We start from the raw sequence: 21,626 nt of genomic DNA on the forward strand, positions 1-21,626 counted from the left end.
GCTTATTTTGTTGAAGAAAAATTGGATTTCCTTGATTCAGAGCTTGAGGGTATAGACCAGTGATTCTCCAACCTTTTTGAGCCTGGGGGCACCTCTGGAATTCTGAGACAGATTTGGGGAGCAAGCCCAAAATGGCCACCAGAAGAGGAGGAGTCAAGCGCAAAATGTCAGTGCGTGAGGTTATGCATAACTCTTTAATAGTAACTCTTCGCCATTTCAGGCAGAAGCTCTGTTTAACAGGATGCCTTTTAAAATGAATATATTGTTTTAAAATGTTTTCCTGCTTACAAATAGCTTACATTAAGTCATGCAGTGAAGATCCTTGTGCTGTGGTAAAAAATTTGCACAGCCAATCAGATCTCCAACAGCCAATCAGAAGCCCTGCTTGGCAAAAGTACCATCTGGCTCCACCCACTTTCTAAAAACTCTTGGTGGCCACCAGGAAAGATGTCACAAGGCACCATATGCCCATGGCCATGTTGGGGACACCTGGTATAGAATACATAGTTCTGGATATTTTCAACTCGTAAATTTCATGACAATATTATCAATTACTTTTTTTTTTAATTACCAAAGCAAATTTCTGGAATGTGAATAAACAATACAGATACCACAGAACAGCTTGTCTGTTTCCTTACCTGTCCAAATAACCAGCAGAGACCCCATTAATATTTTCAAGTTTCTGAAACAGAGCACTGATTTCTGACTGCAAATAGATATATTTTTCAGTGCCTCTAAAGTTAGGAAGGTAGTCCTTTTGCCGGTTAAGGGCGTCAGCCATGGACTGGGACTCATTTTGTATGCCCTAAGAAAAGAAAGATATATATATTCAATTTCTGTGATACGTTATGATCAGATGAATAATCTGCCTCTGATACCTTTGTTTGTTAATGAACTTATAAACTACTTTTCCTGATCAACCGCCTTGCCTCCTTGGGGCTAAAGGGGGCACCACCCTTAGTTGGTTCTCCTCATTACTCCAGGGACACTCTCAGAGAAGCCTTCCTGACAAGACCTGAATTGTGGGGTCCCACGGAGTTCGATCCTCTCTCTGATGTTTAACATATATATGCACCCTCTTACTGAGATTGTTAGGAGGTTTGGAGTTGGGTGCCATCAATAGCCTCATGGTGTGGTTGGATTCTGTAGGCAGTCTCTTGGTGTGGTTGGATTCTGCGCTATAATTGGATAAACAAGTGTCCACGGAAGCATGGTCAAAAAATTTTCACCTACGCCAGGCCCACCAGCTGACTCCTTATCTGTCTGGGTCAGACCTTGCCACATTGATCCATGCAATGGTCACCTCCAGACTGGACTACTGCAGCTCACTCTATGTAGCCCTACCCTTGAAAATGCTTCAGAGACTGCAGGTGGTCCAGAATGCAGCTGCCAGGTTGCTGACCGGAACATCATGTTCAGCTCATATTGCTCCAATTCTGCAGCAGCTGTCTGGCTACCAATTGGCCTCCAGATCCAATTCAGGGTGTTTGCATTAACTTTTAAAGCCCTTAACAGTCTGGGACCCTCATACCCATGGGACTGCCTCTCCCGTTACAACCCCCTGAACTCCCTTCAGTCATCCACTAGGGGGCCTCTTGCAGATGCTTGGCCCCAGGATGGCTCAATTAGCCGGCACCACGTGAAGGGCCTTCCCAGTTGTGGTCCCTACTTTGTGGAATGCACTCTCAGATGACACCCGTACCCTGCTGGTCTTGTTTAGTTTCCGTAGGGCACAAAAGGCTGAATTGCTTAGGTTGACCTTTGTAAGACAATCCATATGTCTGGGCTGTTTTTATGAGTGGTATGGTGCGCGCCACATATTTTAGTAGTTCAATATTTTAATGTCAGTATTTTATATATGTTATTTGTTTTTACGTTTTATCTTATTTATACAGTTTTAATGTTGTAAGTCACCGCGAGACCCTTTGGATGAGCAGCAGCACAGCAAAAAAAACAATCGAAAAAATGTAAATAAAGTTTTCAAAGATTCAAAGTAGCAAAGAATATAATTAACACATGCAAACACTTTCCAGGTTTTTCGGGGGGGGGGGGGGTGGGGATGCAGACCATTAAACATCAACACAGGTCATAAAAAAATTCTACCACAGTTAAAATCAGATAGGTGCAACAAAAAAACAAAGTAAGTGTGAACAAGTTTAATAGGTGAAAGGAACATGAAGGCTTTCCCCCTGTCACGAGGCTGCCTGCAAAGATGGTGCCAATGTAACCCCACAATTCCAAATCTCTGGGACATACAGAGAGAAGGACCTACTCTTGGAAGGCGCACGAGTATGGCAATGGGTGGTCCCTGGCCCAGATCCCACCCAGGATCAAGATCAGGAGCTCAGTGGGATTACAGGCGGCACAGTCTGCGTGCCTACAGACAGAGCGGAGGAGCTAAACAAGCAGAGCAGACAGAAAATACGAATTCATCTGAAACGTACGGCTCACTCACGCTGGCTGAGAACATACCAGGCCAGAGAGGAGAGCAGCGAAAGGCAGCCAAAGACAGTTTCAGTGTTCAGATAAGCTACTTTGGAGGTACAGGAAATCCTGGGCTGAAAGTGGACGTTCGATCTGGCTGCAAATCTAGTGCTGCAAAGGTCTTGATAGTGAAAGGAAACTCCGTTGCCTTAAAAAGGCAGTAAAGAAGAAGAAGAAGAGAAGAGATTGGATTTATACCCCGCCCTTCACTTGGAGTCTCAGAGCGGCTTACAAACTCCTTTCCCTTCCCCTCCCCACAACAGGCACCCTGTGAGGTGGGTGGGGCTGAGAGAGCTCTGACAGAAACTGCTCTTTTTCAAGGACAGCTGTGCCAGAGCTTGTGACTGACCCAAGGTCACATCAGCAGGTGCAAGTGGAGGAGTGGGGAATCAAAGCCGGTTCTCCCAGATTAGAGTCCACGCACTTAACCACTACACCAAAGACTTCAAATGCAGTCTATCCCCGTTTTCACCAATATTTGACAAAAATAAAAACCCTCATGTGGGAACTGATGAGGAGGAGAAAAACCCAGTTGCACTAGTGGAAAACTGGGCATTCAGCAAACCCAGCTGGCTTGACTGAGAGACGGACCCTCAACCAGGGTGTCTTCTGAACTTAATTCAAAAAAAGGGGTATCGAATCGATGCATTCTTCAGATAAACAGAGGTGAGGCTGTTTAGGGCTCTAAAAGCCAGAGCCAGCACCTTAAACTTGGCTCAGACACATACAAGAAGTCAATGCTCTTGTTTTACTATTAACATGCGGGGTGGAGTCCACAGAAGATTTGCATGTGCACAACAGTCCTTGTACAAATGGAATTGCTGTAATTACTTCTTGCTGTCAGCTTGCACTAAATGAAAGCAATCATAGCCCTCCTATATTTTCTGAATACACAAATCATAGTACGGGGTACTTATAATCACACAATTTAAAAAAAAAATCAAACAAGCTCATGCAGACTACCTGCTGTACATTCCGTTGCTTCTAATGCATATTCCTTCATTCAGAACTATATTCATGCTCTATGCACTGCCACAGTTCTTGCGCTTCTGCTTTTACCAAATACAGTTTCCTTCATGTACTGCTGGATCCAACCCATTATGTTCCTCCCTGATAACATTTATCTAGGGCTGGATGACAGCGGGGCTTCATGGGACTGTACTGGCCTGTATCTGCATCCAAAGATGAGCACAATTGCATTCTTGGGAGTGGGGAGTGTCTGCATGGAAAACCATATGGTATCATTGCTGCCCCTTCCGTCTAAAAATTAGCTGAAACAAGTGTTTCTCAAGAACAAAAATATTAACCTTGTCTCTCTTAACCATGTTGTTTGTCCTTAAAGCCACCAAGCAAAGGAATACTTGCCAGTTGTTTTAATAGTTACTGTGACACAGGAATACCACCAGTGGTAACTTTCACATGATTCTAATTCATGTTCAGTACCACTAAAGGTAAAGGTTCCCTTGCTCGAAAGCCAGTCAAATCCGACTCTAGGGTTGCGGTGCTCATCTCCGTTTCAAAGCCGAAGAGCCAGAGCTGTCCAAAGATGATTCCATGGTCATGTGGCCAGCATGACTAAATGCCAAGGCGCACAGAACGCTGTTACCTTCCCACCGAAGTGGTACCTATTTATCTACTTGCAATTTCTTGCTTTCAGAATGCTAGGTTGGCAGGATCTCGAACTGCTGAACTACTGACCTTCCACAGCCTGCAGTTCAGCGTCTTAACCACTTGAGCCACCGCAGCTCCTTAAGTACCACTAGTGATACTTAATTTGGCCAATTAGAGATGTGGGCCCCACTAATACATGGAGGGGATTCAACAGGATTTTGATTTTCATAGTTGATCTAGATCAGACATGTCAAACATACAGCCCGGAGCTCCTATCCAATCCGCGAACAACTGGGGGGGAAACCAGTAAAAATTATGACCAGAAGAGCTATATTAAGAGTATTATACCTCCTGCTGAGGCTCCTCCCTTCCCCAAATGCAGGCCCTACCCAAGGTTTTCCTCCAAATCTCCAGGGACTGTCCAACCCGGAGGTGGCAGCCATAATGGGTAAGGAGGGCTGCTTTTGCCCTGAGCTCTGCTGAGGTGGGGTATGGGGTCACAGCCAGTGCTGAAGGATCTCTGGTACCTGGCATTACATTTTACGGCACACATGGCCTGGCCCGACAAAGTGTCATTTATGGCAGATCCAATGCATTCAACACCTCTGATCCAGATTAATGATCATCAAGATGGTGCCCAATCATTTATTTCCCGCTGCCCACTTATTTCTTGCCCCAAATACCTCTTCCCCAAAGCACAGAACCAGTCCTGGCTTCCTTTACCTCAGTGGAGAAGGAAGCATCACCTCTGGGTCTACAGTGAGCCCCCCATTTGCAAGTAGCTGCCCCTACCATAGGAGGAGGCTTGGCTTGGGACTTCCCAGTCTTTTAAAATCATCCACCATGGCAGCCATTTTGTGATTAGTCCTGCCTTCTATGACAGCCATTTTGTGATGATGCCAACTCCTCTTTCTCAAAATTCCATGGACTCATCAAGGGTGGGGTGGGGGTCCCCTTCATCTAGACTCACAGATAGCACATTATGCCTGTTGACTGCAAAGTTGGTAATACCTCTAATTCATTGATTCTGATGGACAAATTGTGAGAGGACGCTTGATCCAGCTGAAGCGGGGTCCGGTGCATCGTTCGGACCTCGCAGTTTTCTATCTGCCGCCGAAGCTTCTGGAGTTCCATGAGCAGCCAGGCCTCTTGTTTCTCCTGGTCCCGGTTCCTGTCACTCACTTGACCTTGGTTGACAGAGCCCAAATGAGTGACTTCAGTGACAACTGGAAAAAAACATATTAGAAGAAAACCAATGGGTTAGCTCCGGTCTGTACAGTTAATCCCCATGAATAGGGGAAAAGGAGGAAATCATGGTCAACAATGAACTTCTGGCACCAAACTAGGAACCACTGGCACACTCGTTGAATGCGGTAAAAGAAGTCTTCCTTCATCTCACCTTCCCTCCCACCTGGCAAACAAAATGCAGTGAAAGGGGTTGGGCTAGCCTATGCCACGCTTTGTATCATGAAAAGGGCAGATACTACAAGCATCCTAATTCCTGTGGAAACACGAAGTACTCCTTTGATAGTTTTTGCTTTGTACAGGCTGGCCAGCGCAGTCTACCAATGCACCAAACCTAAGTTAGCCTAAGGCAGCCCACCAGGCATATGAAGAAGAAGAGATTGAATTTCTACCCCGCCCTTCACTACTGGAAGGAGTCTCAGAGCGGCTTACAATCTCCTTTCCCTTCCCCTCCCCACAACAGACACCCCGTGAGGCAGGTGGGGCTGAGAGAGCTCTTTCGAGAACTGCTCTTGAGAGAACAGCTCGGAGAGAACTTGCGACTGACCCAAGGTCACACCAGAAGCTGCAAGTGGAGGAGTGGGGGAATCAAACCCGGTTCTCCCAGATTAGCGTCCGCGCTCCTAACCGCTACACCAATAAATGGTGGATAACGATCCCTCTCCCTGTTTCTGCTGTCCCAAGCAGAAAGTACAAAGAGAAGGTTTAACACACACACACACACACACACTGCCTGTCCCCAGTGGGAGCTGTGTTTGGTTCTGTGGTCACACACTGTGCATAAAACACAAACTACGAAAACAGCTCATTTACTAGCATTCCCATAGGAAAAAAAAACCCCAACCTTGTTGAGTTGGTGGTGGTGGATGAGGATGAGGATGGCCGGGCAGCTGGATGACCAGAGTTTGGTAGTGCTTCTGGGCGTTGCTGAACTGGGTCTGGATGTTCCGCTTTTCATCGTCCCCGAACATCTCCGAGCCTTGGCTGTGCCTGAGGAATTCTTGATAATGGAGCTCCAGATCACCTATCACCCTTTGATAATCTTCTCTGCGCATCGTCTTCAGCTGAAACAAACAGAGAGAAACCGTTTTTAGGCAACCAAGACGGGTCGACAACCTTCCTTTAAGTAGTAAAAAAAGGTTTATGAATAGCCTTACTGGTCCACACAAAATCCATGTAATCCTTTTCATAAGGACCAACTAAATCGGCACAAAACACTGTGCAGGGTTTGGTCTTCAGCAGCCTAGTGAAGACTTCTGGTGAGCTCAGAGGATTCCCTGTTGTTCTGTGTCAATTTGGTGACCCTAATAAAAGTTATTACATGGATTTTGTTCTTACTTTTGAACCATCCACTAGTCAGGGAATACAATCCTTCAAATGAGTAATGTAATACTGGAAGCAATAAATCTGGAAAGTAGATTTGCATTTTTGCAGGGTAAGACTTAAAAGTGACAAATGGGTTAACCAAGGGGCTGTGTGTCAGAGTGAAGTATCTAAGGTCACAAACTGTGGAATGTGCAGATAAGGTCAACAGGGAGAGAACCTGCATCAGTAAAAGCAGAGCAGCCTGTGAATTTGTGTTATCAGTCCGCAAAGCACTTGAGAAGAGGCAGACAACGTCTGCAAAGTCTGGAATGTTATACAACCTAATTCTTGTTATACCTGTGTTTGTGACGCAGAGGGCAAAGCACCCATTTGCAAGGGGCATGGCTATGCAGTTCACTGGACGTGCACCCTATGTGCCTTTAATTTGTTATCCACACTAAGTGGCCAAGCACTCGGATTCGCATAGTAAAACCCTGACGTCATTTTTGTTTTTGCTTAAAACCGTGTTGATGCCGAGCCTCATTTTTAGTAAGAGAGGTGGTGGGAACAGAAAGGGGTGTTTAACCCTTTCCCTGCTACTATCTGATGGTCTCATCGTTCAAATACGACTATCCAGAAAATTTATGGAACGTAATAGAGTGCCTGTTATGAAGGAACCCGGCACTGGCTGTTTTCCTTCTGCCAACTTTAACGTGTCTGTCCTGTGTCACCTGCACAGCCTGATCTTACACATGTTCTGTTCTGAAGTGAGTCCCACTCAGTTCAATGGGATTTACTTCCTAGTATTCTGAATTACTTTTGCACTAACAGATGGAGGTGTGCTGGGACTGTGCAATTAAAATGGACAGCCCTTGAAGTGGATTTTAGTTGTGTGTTACAGCTGGAGAAGCAACCTAAAAGACTACAGAGGTGAATGATTTCATAATGCTTTCCCTCTCCTCCTTTCCTATGTAGTGTACTCACTGTACAGAGTCTATTACAGGGCTGTAAACTTATCCGGTCAGTCTGGTTCTCCCAGAAAACTAATCCTGCTCTTGTTCGTATTTCAGTCTGTCCTTAAACAGCTCATGAGGTTTTCCAGATAATGATAATGTGACAAGCTTAGGTTCAAAATCCCATAATCTATTAGGTACATATATGAAAGATCACGTAATCTGAATTAATTACAACTTCAACAGGGCAATCCTATGCAGATTTACGCTAGTCTAATCCCACTGCTTTCAGTGGATTTAGATCGGAATATGTCTGTAGAGGACTGTACTGCATCTCGCTTTAACTGTTCTGTTGTGATGATATTTACAGACGGGTAGCCATGTTCGTCCCCAGCAGCAAAATGAAACATAAATCCAGGGGGACCGTAAAGACTAACAAAACTGATTGCAACATAAATTTCTGTGGAGTCAGAACTCACTTCACCAGATGCATGGAGGGTCGTAACGTCACACATAAATTATAGCTGCTATGGACAGACATTCCATGCGTCTGATGAAGTAAGCTGACTCATGAAAATTTAAACCTAGACTACATTCTGATAGTCTTTAAGGTGCCAGCTGGTTTCTTGTTTTATTTTTTTGTGATGATACTCTAGTGATTAAGGGAAAGCTTTCCCCAAATTTTCACTGCATGCCTATGCATGAGCAGAGAACTCTAAATGGTATTAGCAATTGTGCTGCACGGAACCAAGGGTGGTAACTAGCCCCGAGTAGTCTGTGATGGAAATCAAGGGTGTGGGTTGGTGTTTTTTTATTGCAGTTAAGTAGCCCAATGAGTGAACCCGACTGGCTGCCAGATTATGCCAGATAGGCCACCTTGTCCCTTTCAGAACTCAGGTGTGCCTCCCATCAAAGCAATGCAGTAATTGCAAGAAGCCATTGAAAGCTCAGCAACCTTGCCCAGAAAGGAAGCTGACAACTGCAAGTTAGCAAACTGATGGAGAAGTAAGAAACCCTTGTTCCCTCTTACTCTAACGACAGAAGCTGGTGCAATGCTCACCTTGGCAATGGTCATGGCCTTGATCTTCTCAATGTCGATCATGCAGTAATGCCAGGACACCAGGCTTTTCATGTTGATGTAGAGCTGATTCCAGAGAGCCATAATGGCATCATAGTACTGCTCAATCCTAATAAGCAATGAATTATTATTCATGTTAAACACACACACACCCACCCTACTTAATAAACAAAATCTGTTGAGTAGACTACTGCTACCTTGAAGAAATAGGAAAATCCATATATTCCAAATAGAATTAACTCCAGGCTATTTTTATTAGTACGGTGTATTTGTAAATTAACAGCTTGCTCCCAAAACAGGAATTCCAAAACCATCCGTGGGACTCACTAGGGAGAAAGGCTGAAATCTGCCTTGGAAAAATTCAGCCAAAATAGTACGTGCATTCATCACCACACTGATTCTCTAGGTGGCCATCCGACAGCAATGCTGATTCTGCGAATTTAGCTTGATCATGAGACAGAGTGTAGGAAGGGTTGCCTCAGTGCTTAGTTCTTGTGGCCCTTTCTTACACACCCAGGGAAATGCTGATCACCACTTTGGGGTCAGGAATCAATTTTCTCCACGCCAGTTTAGCCAGGGATTCTGGAGGGGTTGTTTGGGGGGGGGGGTTGCCCTATTCTGGGCATAAAGCAGGGGTCACTGGGGGTGGGGGGGAGATATTTGTGAATTCCCTGCATTGTGCAGGACTAAGTGACCCAGGAGGTCCCTTCCAACTCTATGATTCTAGGTCATGCCATGCATTAAAACTAACACACATAGAGGTGAAGCAGGAAAAAGTGCTCTAGCCACACACAACCCACTGACGCATAACTCACTTGGTTGCCAGATCCACAGCTAAGGGATTAGGGGGAGGGATGATGAGACTGACGGAGGGCACCAGCATATCCACGCCTCCCGGTCCGGTCACGTGCCATTTGCTGCGTTCGCTGTTATCTTTTAAAATACATTCATCTCCTTTCCTCATTGTTTTCTATGTGGAAAGTGGGAAAGAATATTGTACTATGAAGGGACATGCCAGCTAGAACATAATCAGTATTTTTGAAACAGGATGGACTTAAGGAGCAATGCTTCAATACTCCTCTATGGAAAACACTGACACTTCACTGCACACAGAAAAATAATGTATCAGGAGGAACGCTACACCAGAATCCTTCATCCAACCGTGTGATTCTGAAGTGGTACAATCCTGGAAGGGCTATGCCATGTAATAATTTTGAATGTAGTATTGGATCTAAGTTTGGAAGCATTATAATGCCTCTTACTGTAGGTGGGGTCTTAGCAGTTACAGTTAAACCATACGGGGAATATTAGCTGATTTAAGCTGATTTTAGCTGAACATTGTCAGTGTAGGTTTTTCATGTGCTACAGCCTAGCACCAGTCAATAGAATGATCCAGAAATCTTAATATGTACAGTCAGCGACTAGCAAACTAAATGGGGGGTTTGGACACTAAGCTCCACCAACTGTTTCCCCATGGAACTCTTGCAACCCAAGGATGAAGCGGTGGCTTTAAAGCACTCCCATCCTACAGAGCTCCTAACGGGCACCGACCAATCACAATGTGAACTCTTACCAGATCTTGTTTGTAGTCACACAGGGCCTTGAGAATGATGGGTTTATTACTCTTGTAGTCAGGGTTCCTTGGCTTCAGCTGCACTATCTTCTTAGACTTATTCACTAAATTTTGGACCTGCCTCTTGTATTCCAGAATCTTCTCTCGCTCATTCTAGAAAAGACAGGTAATGTTCTTTTTGAAACTTTATTAAAACAAGGCACATTATGAACCAACAGAATTGTATTTTCACGGGGTCAAATCCAATATTTCACGAAATTATAAGCAAATCTTTTTATGGACTTCAGCGGCGATCTCCAGTAACACAGAGTCTGAGAGCAGAACATTACAGACCTGGGTTTAAATCTCAGCTTTTGCCACAAAAATTGAAAAACTTGATTGCCCTGGGAAACAGATTAACACAAGACAGTTTTGAAAATAAACCTGGAGTTCCTGAAATGAGGAGTTGCTTGACAACTGTGAAAAATACTATGGTTCCAAATATATGTCCTAGTACAAAGAAAATACTCTATACTTTCAGAAAGCAGTAGGTGCTAATTTCTGTCATATCGGTACGCTGCAGGAAAGCTAGGAAGTTACAATTTCCCCCATCTATATTTCCCCATTTCACACATCCACTCTCATCTTCCCAGCATCCTTTGTGTGAATGAATTTTCAAGAGGACTGTACTATGAAGTGACAGACAGCACGCACGAAACAACTGCCACGAGCTTTCAATGTCACACCTTTCAACAGAAATGGTTCGCCCATTCATACACAAGATATTGGGTAATGAGAGACAGAATAACACATATGAATCGGCTCAATCCCACCAAAGCTTGATGGGATCTCAAATAATAGTGTCCATCATACCTCTAACTCTTTGATCTGCTCCATAAGAACTTGCAACGACATGTTTTTATCACAGATGTACTTCTTCCTGATGGTATCCTGTAAATTCTTCAGATAGCTCTCAGTAGACTGGGCTTCCTCAAAAAACTATACAGAAAGTGGGGGGGAAGTGATCTCCATTACATGACAACTTTAAAACTGCAGTGTGTATTTTGATAACAGTGACAACGCTGGGATGGAGCCAAACATGCCCTTCGGTTTACAGGACTTTTTTGTCCGCAAAACGAGTCTTTCTCTTACAGATGTAACCCTCTGTCTGTGAAAGACTGGACTGGGAGGAGTCTTTCAACTAACAGAAGATTCCTCAGTTAGCACATGGGTGGATCTAATATCACCATCATTGCTCACAGTCACAATCTCAGATTTGTAGCATGCGAAGACAAGCTACACTGAGCCAATAAAATTTACATTAGACCTGGACAGATTAATATAAAATGCAGCACCTGAACCTAGTAATACAACTCACTTTTCAGCATGGATCTATGAAGAATGAGTAAAAGGAACCAACGGAAAGACAACCTGGAAGACCGGAGTCTAACTCTAGATGCTTTAATTAGCAGGTGTCCCTTACTTTAAGCAAAACTCACTGTCTATAATCTTTACTTAAAAATGGGCAAGAAAATGAGATCTTGCACGTGCCCTAATACTTCTTCATTCAGACATACAAATCAGCGGCTACAAAGTTAAAACAATGACTGAAGTTGGAATGCCGCAACCATTGCCTCTGTTCACCAAAACACACCTGAAAGTATGCTGCATTCTCCTTAAGATGGACATCAATACACTTGGTGATCTGGAGAATCCAGCTCCACTGAGTCTGCAGTGTATCCATGTAGGCCTATAGATTAAAAACAAAACATATATCTCGCGATTCATCCTCAGGACTGACAACACAGTTTGAATTACATCAAGAACGGAGCATGCAAGCAAGAGGCTAGAGCATCCTGTTACTCCCTCTCTCTGACCTGTCTTTCCCCATCCCTCCAAGCAAAGAAAGTGGTGGTTGAGTTTGGGGGGCACCCAAGGAAGTTGCTGGGCATCAGATTCAGGACAGACAAAAGGAAATACTTCTTTACTCAATTACTAACTAAATTGCGGAATTCACTGCCAGTGGATGTAGCGATGGCCAAGAGCACAGACAGGTTTAAAAGATGCATGGGCGACAGGCCCATCAATGGCTACTAGCCACGGTGAGTCAAGGGAAACACCAAATTAATAGGAAGCAAACCTCTGAAACCAAGGGCTAGCAGGAAACAACATGGGAAGGCCTTGGCTTCTATGCCCTGTTTGTTGGCCCTCTGGAATAACTGGTTGGCCACTGTGTGAAACAGGATGCTGGACTAGACGGACCCTCACTGGTCTGATCCAGCTGGGGTCTTCTTACATTCTTATGCTGGCCAGCCACGGAGGTTAGGATCTAGCTCAGCACCCCGAATTCAAGGAGGCCCGCCACTCCGAATAGGGCTTTGTCCCCCACATGATTAGAGTGACCAATGCACTGCCTCAAAGGGGGTCCCCAGTGACTTTTAGAAATAGCACCATGATCTGTGTGTACACCATCTCAGATACTGGCAGTGCTGAAGCTTCCTTGATCATCAGAACTTCCCTCACAGTGGACACACTGCCTGCTAACCGGAACACCAGAAGCTTAAGATGCACCTCAATTTTGTCCGAAGCAGGATGCTGATTTTGCACCAGTTGGTCACATTCTTGCTTTAGTTTGTTGAGTTCCTTTTCCTTGACTTCCAGTTGGCTCATGCGTTTCTGCAAATTAAAAACACAGCATTAAACACTAGTGAAATCAGTGACCATAAGGCTGAATCACCCATGTACAGTGAAATCACTATACAGTATACAGTATCATAAGACTTGAATGTCTACATGTACTTTTTACCTTGAGAGTTAATAACGGACTATGTTGGCTTAGACTGGTGAAAGCATACAGAGACAAAGAGCAGCCTCAGTCTCAACCAGGCCCTCACACAGTTTCCACTACATTTTTTTTTCCTTAATTGCTGGGAGGATCCCATCATGAATCTCCCAACATCTCATCTTCTTTGATCTGAAATTTCCAAACCCAGGACACTTTCCCAGAAGGTCCCAAATGAACCAGCCATGAAGGGAAGAGGAGAATTCCCTCCTAATCCCAAATATGATAGTTGGTCAGTGCATGAGTTGGAGAGAAACTCATCCAGAGAATGAATGGATGGATAGATGGATGGATGGATGGGAAATTTAATGGCAACCAGTACCGCCTGGGCACCTGGTTTTTGCTTGTGGTAGTCCGCAGTGCCCCACAAAAGAGAAGAAATTGAGCCAATGCGGTGTGTTGGTTAGACTGTCGGACTCGATCTGGGAGGCCCAGGTTTGAATCCCAACTCTGGCATAAAAGCTCGCAGGGTGGCCTTGGGCCAGTCATGCACACTCAGCCCAACATACCTCACAGGGTTGTTGTGAGGATAAAACGGAGGAGAGGAGAATGATGTAACCCGCTTTGGGTCTTTATTGAGGAGAAAAGTGGGGTATGAATGAAGTAAATCAATACATTTCATAAACTGAGACATTATCCCACTGAGCTAAAGAAGAAATAAATTACATAACATTTTTCTTAACAGTATCCAGTTCCGAGTTGCTTTTGGTGTTCCAAAGAAGCGGGGGGGGGGGGAGAACACTTTTGCCTTGCCCCTCCCCATGCTTTTGAGTCTTACCCCCCAAAGAAATTATTCCTTTCTCAAAGATAAGATGCAACACAACTCTCCCCTTTCCCAGGTAAGATCTGCAGAGATAGGAAGCACAGAACATTCACAGGCTAACCTTCTACACATAACATTCTGTGAAAAGCAATGACGGAGAAGGCTGCTTTTTCTAATGCGGCCAATCACACACTTCCTACACACACAGGCTCTGCACTCACAAGCCAGCTACTGTGCATGGAGCAGGGGCAAGGGCAATGCAGTTGTGTAAGAGCATCCTCTACACACACTGATTTCAATGTGCATGTCATTTTTCTCTGTTTGCTGTTCTGCAATACAAAACTATCTCTTTGCCTTGAAACCAACAAGATTACCCCACAGTTGTTTTAGGGATAAAGGTAAAGGTTCCCTTGCTCGAAAGCCAGTTGAATCCGACTCTAGGGTTGCGGTGCTCATCTCCGTTTCAAAGCCGAAGAGCCAGCGCTGTCCGAAGACGTTTCCGTGGTCATGTGGCCGGCATGACTAAACACCAAGGCGCACGGAACGCTGTCACCTTCCCACTGAAGTGGTCCCTATTTATCTACTTGCAATTTCTTGCTTTCAAACTGCTAGGTTGGCAGGAGCTGGAACTAGAGACGGGAGCTCACTCCGTCATGCGGCACACTCGAGTCTCGAACTGCTGAACTACCGACCTTCCACAGCCTGCAGTTCAGCGTCTTAACCACTTGAGCCACCACAGCTCCCTTGTTTTCGGGATACTCTTGAATAAATTTAGCATGTTCTCTCCTCCTAAGCATTGATTGATTTGTTACGCTGATTTTTTTAACAATTTGTTTTAATACACTGTGTTGTAAAGCCACCTTGTGGACCATGCTTGGTCAGAAAGCAGTATGGAAACAATCCAGGTAAATATCTTTAGGAGCTATATATCTTCAACAGTTTAAAAATAAAAGCCATTTGCAAAAAATAACATTTATGATTATATGATCCAGAGCTGCGGGGGTGGGGTGGGGCTTTTGTTTCCTAGGGGAACTCACAGAAAAGACCTCCTGCTTCCGGGCAATGTCGGTGTTCCGATCACTCCAGTCATAGAGGAGTTCCTCCTCCTCGCAGTCGTTGATCCACATGATTTCCCTGCTGGTTGCTTGGATGATGTTCTGCAGCTGGCGCAATTGATCCATTCTTTCAAAGGAGAACCTCTACAAAAACCAGAGCAACAGAAATTTAAAGATGAAAACATGGCACAAACAAACAGTGCAGCTGGAATGAAATGTGGCAAAGAGCAATCAAAATGTTATCACTCTCCAGGTATCAACTGGCTTCGGCAATTCATGTGTTCAGGCCGCGTTATTAGAGCGCAAACTGTACACTGAGACAGAACAAATTTAGAGTCCAGTGGGGCACCTTTAAGACCAACAAACGTTTATTCAAGGTATGAGCTTTTGTGTGCAAGGCACACTTTTTCAAATACATTTGAAAAAGTGTGCCTTGCACACGAAAGCTCATACCTTGAATAAACTTTTATTGGTCTTAAAGGTGCCCCACTGGACTCTAAATTTGTTCTACGGCTTCAGACCAACACGGCTGACTACCTGCACACTGAGATCACACTGCACCATCACTTAGTTATAGAAATCAAGCAAAACTGTTTGCCTTGCATAATTTATGCTGGTTCGGCTAGCCCTTGTCAGATTTCAGCAAACATTGCCAAAAAGTTTTCAGACACACCTAAGAACTGTAATCTTGTGGGAGGAGGTCGGGTTTTGGGAGTTTTTTTAATTCAAAATGTGAATACTCATGTACTGAACCGGATCAAAATCATGATGTTTTAAAGCAGTAAACGGTGCTGTCGAGTCACACCCGACTCCTGAACGCATAAAGTTCCACCTCATGGGGTTCTCAAGGCAAGAGATGAGCAGAGGTGGGTGGTTTGCCATTCCCTGCCTCTGCAAGGCAACCTCAGTCTTCTTTGGTGGTCTCCCGTCCAAGTACAGAACCTGCTTAGTGACTGAGCTCTGACAAGTTCAGTCTAGTCTGGGCTATCAGGGATACAAGTTTATGGCAGTACCCCCCCCCCCCAAAAAAAGGCAGGCATCTGCCCATGCAGCTTACAAGCTAAAGTCTGATGGTTGGGAATGAACTGAAATAACGGGTGAAGAGGTGTGAGTGGGGTAATGGCAAACATGATCAAACTAGGTTACGACAGTTATAGCTGGGATGAAGAGGGGGTGTGGTTAAGGATGGGCAGGATGGTTTCAGGAAGTGTGGTTTCTCCCACTAATGGGACAGAAGAATTTCGTTTACTCAGCAATCAACAGCACCAGAGCCCTCTCCTGGACTCAGTCTGGCAACCACAGGGGAACACCAAACCCCACACAAAACTTAGTTTTACACGTTATGAGTAAAGTGGCTAGAGCAGATGTAGCGCATCCACACTCATCACCCTGCTCCTGGAATCAGTACGAATCCTGGACTCCTGAGGCTGACAGCAAACATTCTGGCTAAGCGTCTTCCATCTGCACCACTCGTTGCAATGTTACCACATGGTATATTTGGCTCGATAACACGTACTACAAGTACTGAGAGTGCATTTTGTCTTACCAGAAGATATTCGTACTCCTCTTCCAGCTGATGAACAGCAGACTTCTCACGCTGTGGGGAAAAAAGAAAAAGAGTAACTCATGGGGCTGGTAAGCTGGACCAAGACAGACAAGGCAGGAGACCTAGAGGTTCTGAGCTTTACACAAGGAGTTTTTGTAGAAAATCCTCCCTCCCCCCAAAAAGGACAGGACAATTTGGGGCGACACTGTTTTAGAGGAGCCTATTCAGGTTGCTATGGGGAATACAATAGCACAGGCTAATCAGCAACCAAATGTAGATTAAGCCTGTCCTGTTGTGTTCCCCATAGCAACCTATGGCTGCGAAAGTTGGACCATGAAAAAGAAAGACATGAGGAAAATCAACTTATTTGAACTGTGGTGCTGGAGAAGGCTTCTGCGCATTCCTTGGACAGCAAAGGTGACAAACAAGCAAGTACTGAAGCGCATAAAACCAGACATGCCATTGGAAGGAAAAATCACAAAACTGTGACAAAAGAACTCACTAGAAAAAGCAATTATGCTTGGATTGATTGGGGCAAAAGGAAACCTGGCCACCAAAGAACACGGTGGCTGGACACCATAAAAGTCGACACCAGCCTGAGCATGGAACAACTCAAAGAAACAGTACAAGATTGGAAAACGTGGCGAGAGCTGGCCCACAGAATCGCCGAAAGTCGAACACGACTGAATGGTTAACAACAAGCAAAAGTCGAACACCACTGAATGGTTAACAACAACAACAATTCAGGTTACAGCTAATTGTGACTGGTGGCAGAAAGGTAGGAACCAATGATCATTGCAAAGAAAGAGTGCGGGTAAATAAAGCAATATCCAACATGGTGCCCACCCAATATATTTCTTAGTACCTGCTTGTGAAAACTCACAAGGGTCTCGGATGGAACAGAAAAAAACCAGGGGCTTTAGGTCACTCTCTACCATCTTACTGGCTAGCAAGGCATGCTGATTGAAGAAATCACACCCTACTGCCCTCAGCTTAGCCATAGAGACAGACTTTCTTATGTCTCTGGGCCTGGCAACTTCTACCTGCATGGCTGTGCAGAGAGCAAACCCTTCCTTTTCTCTGAAAACTGAAATCAAGCACAGCCTCCTCCCTGAAGGAAACCATGCCCACCCCCAATGGCAGCAACTTTGTGGAGGTGCACAACATCCTGTCTCAGCGTTTCCAACATGGCTGCAGGCCCAGCAAGGTTGGGAATACCAGAGGAGGAAAAAACATGAAGGAGGTCCGGTTACCAATCACAGGGGGTGGGTGGGGTGGAGACACAGATACTCCAAGGTCCTTTTCACATTACCATTTTAAGCTAGATATTTGTTGTTGGCCCAATTTTGAATAAAGCGATACAGGAACGAGGGTTTCATACAGCAAATTTGCTTCTACTAATGAGCCATCTCTGAAATGCTGTGGTAATTTCAAACAGTGCCACTTTTTGCCCCGCCCTTTTTCACTGCACAATCTCTCCCTGACTTTTTAAAAACATTCTAAAGTGAGCACTATAGCGCTAAACCACTATAGCACTGAAGCGCTGTAGTGACACCACTGAGATGTGTTGACTCAATGGAGTCAATGCAGCTCAATGGTGCTGTTACAGCACTAAAGTGCTAAAGATTTAGCACTATAGCACTCACCTTAGAACATTTTTTTTTAAGTCCAAGGAAGATTGTGCAGAGAAAAAGGGCAGGGGGAAAAGCAGCACTGCAGGAAGCGCTATGGACTTTTTAAACAGCACAGTCCAAAAAAGATTGTGCAGAGAAAAAGGGCAGGAAGCGCTATGGATTTTTTAAACAGCACATCACAGTGATTCAGAAGCGCAATGAAGGGGTTGAAAATGGAGAAAAGCAGTTTCTTGTTGCAATGTTAACAGCGGCCCAACCACGCTTTGCTAACCTGACGCAAGTGGGTTTGTGTAAATAGGTAAATAAATTCTGCTAGCAGCTGGTTACTGAAACGGGTATGTCTGAAATGACAGGAAAAAACCATACTAAAATGGAATACAAAGGCAGTTTGGAAAGGGTCACACTTAATGCAAAAAACGAGCACAGTAAAGGTGTGTTAATAAAACAGAGCCTTTCTCTTAGCCAAAGTCTTCAAAAGTTTAACTAGCAGTGACACCAGCAGGCACCAGACAGTAGTTTGAGCAGGCTGTTGTTTATAATATCTCACCAGATCGGTTTTGACTTTGTCCAAGTGCCAACGATAGTCTCCAATGGAGTTGTGAAATCTCCTGTGCTCGGCAATTTGTTGTTCTATGGTTGCTGCCTCAAACCCCCATTTTACTAGTTCCATGTCAGCCTGGTTGTAAATGGGGGGGGGGGGAGGAAAGGAAGAACAAGGCTTGTTATCTGCAAGTCATTCACAAGGCACATATGCAAACAAAAGCAGAAGAGGGAGGGACCCATGAGAAAAGGTACACATTCCATAACTGTCACCCACCAGTAGTTCATCCTTTCAGTAACAGCATCTCTATATTCAAGTTTAACAGTAAAGGGGCATAAAGCACAGGTGTGCTTGCAGGCCAAAAACTTCTCCAGCTTCTGTCTTTTCTCCCTAGTGGGACTAAGGACAGCTCAGGATTTAACCAGACAAAGCAGCTCAAGGGGCAACAAAGTCTTCCAAGAGGCCTGACGGATCTCCCCCAGGCTGTCCTGAATTAGAGAGGTGCCCAAGAGTCAGGCTACAAAGCTCCCGTTGCAGGGGCAAACCCATTTCTGTGCAGCCCCTTCTTCTCTGCAGTAGTGGAGCAATCAATCACTGCGAAGGTGGGGCCCACGGCTTGATCTCCTACTGCTACTTGTATGACAGAAGGGCTTTCAAACTGTGTAAGTAGTAAAGCAAGAATATTTGCATTAACTTGATTTCAAGAGTCTGGTTATTTCATGCTATAAATGCACATTGATATTTTTTTAGAATGGGGGGGTTGGGGCAAAGATACACACAGAAATCAATTCACTGTTGCTAACTTCTACAGCCAGTCTGGTGTGGTGGTTCTGGCAGAACAGGGTTTGATTCCCCACTTCTCCACATGCAGCCAGGTGGGTGACCTTGGGTCAATTACAAGTTCTCTCAAGAGCAGTTCTCTCAGAGCTCTCTCAGCCCCACCTACCTCACAGGGTGTCTGTTGTGGGGAGAGGAAGAGAAGGAGATTGTAAGGCGCTCTGAGACTCTGAGTGATGGGTGGGATCTAAATACAATCTCTTCTCCTTCTTTACTGCCCAAAGCACATTACAATCTTCACCCGTTTCTTTTCATAGCACTCCTCTAACATGCCCATTTTATGGATGAGGAACTGAGGCTAAACAATAATTTCTTGCTCACAAACATCCAGTAAATCCAGTAGCTTATTCCCAGGCTGAATACCAGACTGATGAGAGAGCTTTTCTTTTTTCTCCAAAACCAAGTAGCAGGCTTTCAGAAATCCGTCTGACTCAGCACAGCAACAACACTGCTACAAAGCCACACCTGTGCTTGCGTGAAGCTGGAACAACTCCAAGCGAAGCCATTTTAGGCAGTCGGCCATGTAAAAGTTACACAGGACTTTGACCTCCCTCCTTTCAGCTTGCCAGGATTTCAAACAGCAAAAGAAGCAGCGAAACAGAACATTTATCAGAATGTGTCTGAGTGTGAACAAAGGGTGCCCCCGCCCCCGCCCAGCTCCCAGGCCCACTGTATACCATAGAAACCTGATCCAGGCTTGGGATCTTACTATCTGCAGAACTGTTAAGAAAGTAAAACAAAACACTGGAAAGAAAGCAGACTCTAGGAGGAGGGATTTCCCCAGGTTTCAATATTGCAAAGGAAAACACTGCTCTGGCACACTGCAACTCAGACTTTTCAAACTGTAGTGAAGATGCCAAGGGATGCAAAACCAGAGGAGGTCAAGATAACATAAGGAGGTCAAAAGATCCATTTATGGCCGGTTAGGTAAGGGAGCTTAAAAGGGCTCTCTGCTCCCCCATTGCTCCTGCAAAGATGCAGTACGAATTGCCTGTCCTCCTGCCCCCCCCCCTATATATGATGCTGTATTCCTGGGACAATGTTTATCATATTGACACAGGATGGAATCTGTCCACAATTGGACTGTGACATGGTGCAGAACCCAAAGGATTTTCCAGACTGTTACCACCATAGTTAGGGTGAACGGTCCCTTACGGAACAGATGGAGGAAACACGTTGTTACTGAAAAAGCTACTCCATGAACACAATCACCGCTGGGGAGGAGGGGAAGTAATAATAGAACCAGACAGATCATTTAGTTTGACCCTCCGTTCTGAGACTTTAAATTCAATATCATTATCTCATGCTGAAGATTTTTTAATCTAAAACAATGTATGAGAAAAATCTTATCTTACAAAGTATTTCACTCATTCCAGAAAACTAATCTCATAGGATTTTTTCTCTCTCCAATGCTCCCTGAAATTTCCCAATTTTTCCATTGGAAAAACTGAACAAGTGTCCTCAAGAAAAAAAAAAGAATTATTTCCAGGGCTTTCATGTTAACTAAATTACATAGAGCCAGACCAATCAAGGATTCCCAGCATTACTTGTAGACTGACTCTGTTTTCACCCTTAAAGAGACAAATAAGATTACTAGGGAATGAGCTAGCTCCTCTAGGACCTCATCTCCAGTTTCCTTTGCATGTGTATGTTCATTGGGTAATGGGCAAATGTTATGTACTTGGAGTGTTCCTTTGCTTGTTGCAATGTTAACAGCTTATAGCATATTTGCATAATTGAATTTTACAGGGAGATATCACTGAAAGGTGAAAAACCCCACTTATTCTTCAGTGGTACCCTCATGTGTAAAACAGAAATGCAATCACATGAGAGTAGGGCTGTGGGTCAGTGGAAGAGCCTCTGTTTTGCAAGCAGAAGGTCCCAGGTCCATATGAGATTGGGAATTCACTGAAATTTTCCATCTTGGATGCAGTTATAAGAATGAAGCAAAAACAGGAAAATGAAAGCTAACAAATCCCTGTAAAAATGATTATGTAAATCCACCCCAAATCCAACCTGTTTTCAACAGACTGGGTTTCCAATTTTATTACATCAGAAAAACAAGAAAACAAAATGGACACCAAAAATAGGAACCATACACGCTACATACGGAAACATGCTAACACAGTCCCAGAGAATGAAAATGTCTGCTGTACTAATTTGTCATCGCTATTCTCTGC

The 21,626-nt window shown here is 44.5% G+C and overlaps 1 protein-coding gene across 3 annotated transcripts in view; it reads right to left on the reverse strand.

The window, feature by feature from the left end:
- DSP (desmoplakin) overlaps window positions 1–21,626 on the reverse strand; it is a 63,574-nt gene that overhangs the window by 21,114 nt on the left and 20,834 nt on the right. For all 3 annotated transcript variants that reach the window (XM_015424154.1, XM_015424152.1, XM_015424155.1), the window contains exons 5-16: window positions 18,616–18,744; window positions 16,435–16,485; window positions 14,871–15,032; window positions 12,800–12,904; window positions 11,883–11,978; window positions 11,102–11,227; window positions 10,250–10,402; window positions 9,492–9,646; window positions 8,659–8,785; window positions 6,185–6,404; window positions 5,107–5,321; window positions 639–805 (exon numbers count right to left, since the gene is read on the reverse strand). In XM_015424154.1, the coding sequence (XP_015279640.1) occupies window positions 639–805; window positions 5,107–5,321; window positions 6,185–6,404; window positions 8,659–8,785; window positions 9,492–9,646; window positions 10,250–10,402; window positions 11,102–11,227; window positions 11,883–11,978; window positions 12,800–12,904; window positions 14,871–15,032; window positions 16,435–16,485; window positions 18,616–18,744 (1,706 nt within the window). The remainder of the gene's footprint in view (window positions 1–638; window positions 806–5,106; window positions 5,322–6,184; window positions 6,405–8,658; window positions 8,786–9,491; window positions 9,647–10,249; window positions 10,403–11,101; window positions 11,228–11,882; window positions 11,979–12,799; window positions 12,905–14,870; window positions 15,033–16,434; window positions 16,486–18,615; window positions 18,745–21,626) is intronic.

Source organism: Gekko japonicus, unplaced genomic scaffold, assembly GCF_001447785.1.
Source record: "Gekko japonicus isolate JY-2015 unplaced genomic scaffold, Gekko_japonicus_V1.1 scaffold1317, whole genome shotgun sequence".
Lineage (NCBI taxonomy): Eukaryota > Metazoa > Chordata > Lepidosauria > Squamata > Gekkonidae > Gekko > Gekko japonicus.